Here is a 5,090-nt window from a genome sequence, read left to right on the forward strand (position 1 = left end):
GTGGAGCTGAGCATGGGCATGTCCATGGACTTCCAGCATGCAGTGAGTATCCTCCCCGGCGCCCTCGGTGCCTCAAGTTCGGGTCCAAAGGCCCCCAGCAAGAATGTGTTTTTGCTACAGAAAATACCTCCTTGTAGCGTTAGGTGCCCAGGAGTGCTGGCTCTCACCTATACTAACATCCCCAGCCGCTTCTTTTTTGAAACGAAGTGTATAGAAATTATAGCCCCACACATAATTTTTTTAATTAATTCCCTAAGTGGAATATAAAGGAAAATAAGAAATTAAACTACAGCTTCTTAAAAAGGCATTTCACTGTGTTCATGCTTGGGCATGGTGACATGACGGTAAGTCATGACGATGTAGTCTGACGCGTCGTACGTGTAGATTCACCACGAGGGCAGCAGCTCTAAGTGCGTTCTGATAGGTGTGCTGGATTAACAGCTCACATACGTGATCTTCTGGGGCAGTGAATAACTTGATAAAATGTTCCAAAAATCACACTATAAACTTTCCTCCAGGTATATAGTAGGAGCTCTTGTGGAAAATAGAATATACTAAAGCAATGCAAAAGTACTTTGTGTTTATAAGTAAAATGGAATTAGATTCTGTGCTCAGGAGGACCTAAGCCGCGCCACGTAGCTTTCGACATCTTAGTCCCCTGAGCAGGGATCGAACCCGGCCCCCTGCAGTGGACGCATGGAGTCCTAACCGCTGGACCACCAGGGAAGTCCCCTTATTTCTTAAACACCCTCTCCTGGTGAACCACTGCCCCATAGTCCTCTGCAGCTGTGTCATCGTTGTCCTTCCGAGAAGCCCCTCAGATGAGACGCAGCTTCAGCGTCTGCTGCGTTTCATTATTTTAAACTCAGCCCTCGGTACTCCTTTCCCACAGATTGAAGTGGGATCTACGAATGTCCGAATAGGAAGCACCATTTTTGGAGAGCGAGATTACTCCAAGAAAGCTGCCCCGGACAAGCCTGCAGTAGAGCTGAAGGCCCCGGCGGCGGAGGTGGCCCGCGCACATTGAGCAGCGGCCCAGCCCAAGGGCCGGGTCCAGGAAGACTGACTACGCACTACTCTGGGCTTTCACTTCCATGTGCCCCACGTCACAGCACGACCACACCCTCCTCGGGACCTGGAGAGAGCACGCCCACGATTATGTGCGTCGATGGAAGCCATCTGACTTAGTGTCTGACACAGGAAGCTCACTTCAAGCAGTGACTTTGGATTGGATTTGAGGAATCCAGACTTTTCTGCAGAACAGGTACCTGGGCACTAGTCAGGAGTTGAGTTCAGGGTTGAACATTGCCCAGGAGCACCAACCAACCTATGAATGCCTTTCCCAGGTTAAAACTTGGTGACTGATGCCTATAATCACCAAAGTCAGAGGGATTCCCACTTGTCATCCACTTCAATAGAAAGTTCCCTGTTACCAACTTCATACAAACCCCACTGAGTAGCCATCTCTGCTGCTCTGGAGCAGCGTGGTTTCTGCCCCCAGTCTCCACCCCAGCCAGTAAACGTTGGTCTCCACTCTGGAATGGCAGTACAGGTAACTTCAGGACCTGCCTTGAGTTAGTCCTCCAGACCCACATTGTGGCTGATGAGAGCTGTGTCCTCGGCCACCGTGTGGTGCTGACCCTGAAAATTACAGGGCAACTAACGTAAGCGGTCTTTGGGCCTTTCTAACATCCTCCTCCAGAGACAGGACTTTGAGCTTTTGCCCTGGGCCCTACGGCGATGGCCATCAAATGATACGATTTTTCCGCCACCATAGTCCCCGTTATGATGATTTCTTATCTCATAGCTCCCCAGATATGAAAGATTCCCTCAAAGCCAGTTCAGGCTCACAGTTTCAACAAAGCCTGGCTTTGAGGTTCCTGTTCCTGGTAGGAACCTGCTTGTAGGCATATTTATAGCCTCCCCTCCCAACCACGTTTATAAGGCAGAATTTTGCAAGTCTTGACGTTAATGGAGTAGCTAGCTCTTCAAAACCCAGAAAGCACAATTCTCAGATAGTCACAACAGACAACTGTAGTCTGGGTCGTTGTTTGTTTTCTAGGTGGGTTTTTCTTACTATTCAAGCCCCAGTCTTTAATTTTATGAAACAACTTCCATTAAGCCGAAATGAAATTTTGTAAAACTTAAACCATTATGATTCCTGTACTGTTTCAATCAAAGCTATAGTGTGATATTTCAGTCTATTAAATAAAAATGTGAGTTTGAATTATGCCATCTATGCCAATTACAAAGCGATTAAAAAAGATTTATTTTCTACATCTGGTGTAGTGAGTGAGTATAACAGGAGGGGGGCATTGGACCCGATAGGAAGCCACTGTGCCTGTCACTGGCATCGTACAACTTTGGAGAAGGGCTTCCTGTGGGTCACAGATACAGCCAAAGCCAGACTGCGGATGAAAGGGATTCTGAACTTCTAAGAGCAAGAAAGTGAAATGTTGGCATTTCAGGAACTGCAAGAATAAAGAGGTTGCCTCTTGCTGTAAGAAAATCTTAAAACTGCCTCTAGGTGGCAACATTGGCTAACCTGAGGGGCAAGCTTTGGCACACCACCTGTCCCCAGACTACTCTAGAAGAGGCTGTCATCCAAAGTCTCACCCCTTATTTTTCTTTTCAAATTTGCCTTGGAGGGGTTACAGGGTAGGGGGCCCCGGAGCCCAAGAGTGCACCCCGCCCACTGCTCACAGCATCTGCCACCTCCTCCAGGCTGCCCTCCGGGTTCTCCAGTTGGACGCTGCCGCCCGTCACCCCTTCTTTTAAGGCAGAAACAGAAGGCAGGGAGGACACGATTCTCCCAAGTGATATGGCCGACTCTTGCAGAGTCATGAGGTTCTTCCAGATACTGCATTTCTTTTCGAACTCGGCTGAGGGTCCTGAGGGTGACTGTGGAACCTTTGGGTGAGAAATGGGTCTGAGCAAGAGAGCCCTCTGGCTTGTGCCTGGAAATCAAGAACAACGAAGGAGGGGAGCCTGGAAAGACAGACTCAAACCCGGATCAGGAAAGGAAATCAAAGTATGTCTGTCCGGTGTGCCCACCACAGGCCGGGACCTTTTGCGGAGAGAAAACAGCAAAGTTGTGACTTTGTCTTTTGTTACATGGGCCGGGCATGAGTACTCACAGATTTGCACCAAAGCCGTGACAGTATCCACAGCAGGTTTCCTGAGTGACAACAGCACGCTGCCCTGGGTCAGACCCACCCAGGCAGCCTGTCTCTGTGACGATACTGTCAACCTCCTGGGCCCTGCTCTGCTTGGTGCCAGACACTCAGAGGCTCCCAATAATCCATCAAGGCTCTGTCCTCTGGAAGTTCCTCACAGATTCATTGCATCTCTTAACAAAGCAACCTCTTAATAGTCAAACTGTACTCCTCTCCCCCCTTTTTTAATCATTCATGGCACATAAAGCACCATCCCCTACATCCGCTCGTTTTGCCCTCACGGCAGCTGGTAGGGTGATTTAGGCTTTGGGGCGGCGTCCCTTCGCAGACAGCACAGAGGCCCAGAGAAGGTTCAGTGTGCTCCTTGCCTGAGGTCAGAGTGGGTTGGTGGCAGGACAAGAAATAAACTCAAGACCTTTGATTCCTGTTCCAGAGCTTGGTCACCACACCACACCACATTGGTCTCAGGCTTTAATAGTTAGTAAGCGGCATATTCTTAGATTTATAAGCTTCATTTCGTTTAGGGTTTTTTTGGCTTTTGGTTTTGGTTTTGGTTTTTTTTTTTTTTTTTTTTTTTTTTTTTTTTTTTTTTTTTTTGGCTTTTTTTTTTCGCCAGTGCCACACAGCTTGCGGGATCTTAGTTCCCTGACCAGGGATCGAACCCCAGGCCACCACTGGACCTCCAGGGAACTCCCTGTAAGCTTCATTTAAGAGAACCTTCTTAAAAAAAAAAAAAAGAGAACCTTCTTACCATGATAGAAATGTATGTTTTCCAGCCTGCAGTCATTGTTGAGAACTGACACATCTTGATGCAGAACAAACTTTGAAACCACAAGTAGAGGGGATGAGAAGGAAGGAGAGAATTAAACGCAGCCTGAGTGAAATCAGCCTTCCCCTTCTTTTACCCTGTTTACCCCCCAACAGATTCAAACTGTGCCACAGGCTGCAGGGCTCAGGGTGTGCCGGACTGTGTCCTCCTGCCCCCAGAGCTAGATGGGCGGTGAATTCTGTTCCCCAAGGCTGGGCTGGGAGGAAGGAGGTCAAATGGGACATTCTGAAAAGCTAAGACATCCTAGTTCTTCAGACAAGAAATGGCCCTGGGCTTCCCACCAAAGCACTGGAGGAGGAAGGCCTCGCCCCCAGTCCCTGGAGGTCTTCTATGAGGATGGATGTGCAGTGGTGCAATTGAACTGATTTGCTCCGGGAACTGCGGCTGTCTTTACCATGAAATCAGTTGAATGCTATTACATCAGCCTCGTGACTAAGAGCGAAAGAATCCAGCCGTCCACAAGACGTTTTACTAATCTGCTCCCCCCCTCAAGAAGCTTGTTTGAGGTAAAGAGAGGGTCCTTCTTTCCCACCCGCGTTGCTCCCACCACACCCAGCAGCACCCAACTTGCACCCAGTTTGTAGATACTCGGGCTGCATGTGGCTGAGCAGCTATTCACAAGGTAGAGTTCTCCTAGAAGCACCTCAAGGTCCCAGGGGACCTCAGAACTAACACTTTTTTTTCTATCAACTGCAGCACAGTGAGCTGACATGGCACGCAGTGGGGACAGAGGTGAGGGGTGTTTTCGGCAACACTCTTGTATTTAAAATGAACACAAGCTCCGGCTCCTGATTTGAGACCACAAAGGAGCAGAAGGCATCCTTGGAGTGCCGACGGCCTTCTCGAAGGTTCTTTCCGTGAGCTGGCTTACTGCGCTTCTGCTGGGGCTCCCCTACCCCTGCACCAGCAGAGGCACGCCGCTCCCCAGCTTCAGAGCTAAGCTTGACCCAGCTGCCAATCTCCAAAATAAAATCAATGTGTGACCTTATTCACCAGCTGTACCGAAGAAACTAACTCAAACTAGGGCCAACTTTGAAGCCAAAAAGGGAAGATGAGAAGTTGGGAGAGAGAGAGAGAAAGCGGGG

General features: G+C 49.0%; 1 protein-coding gene across 1 annotated transcript in view; it reads left to right on the forward strand.

Annotated features, from left to right (window-relative positions):
- Nucleotides 1–1,027, forward strand: part of PLPBP (pyridoxal phosphate binding protein) — a 10,058-nt gene extending 9,031 nt beyond the window's left edge. The window contains 2 exon segments of the mRNA XM_007472395.1: nt 1–42; nt 893–1,027. The exon segment at nt 1–42 is cut by the window's left edge and continues 9 nt beyond it. Of these exon segments, the coding sequence (XP_007472457.1) occupies nt 1–42; nt 893–1,027 (177 nt within the window).
- The last annotated feature ends 4,063 nt before the right edge of the window (nt 1,028–5,090 follow it).

The sequence above is a fragment of the Lipotes vexillifer genome, unplaced genomic scaffold, assembly GCF_000442215.2.
Source record: "Lipotes vexillifer unplaced genomic scaffold, Lipotes_vexillifer_v1.1 scaffold1166, whole genome shotgun sequence".
NCBI lineage: Eukaryota > Metazoa > Chordata > Mammalia > Artiodactyla > Lipotidae > Lipotes > Lipotes vexillifer.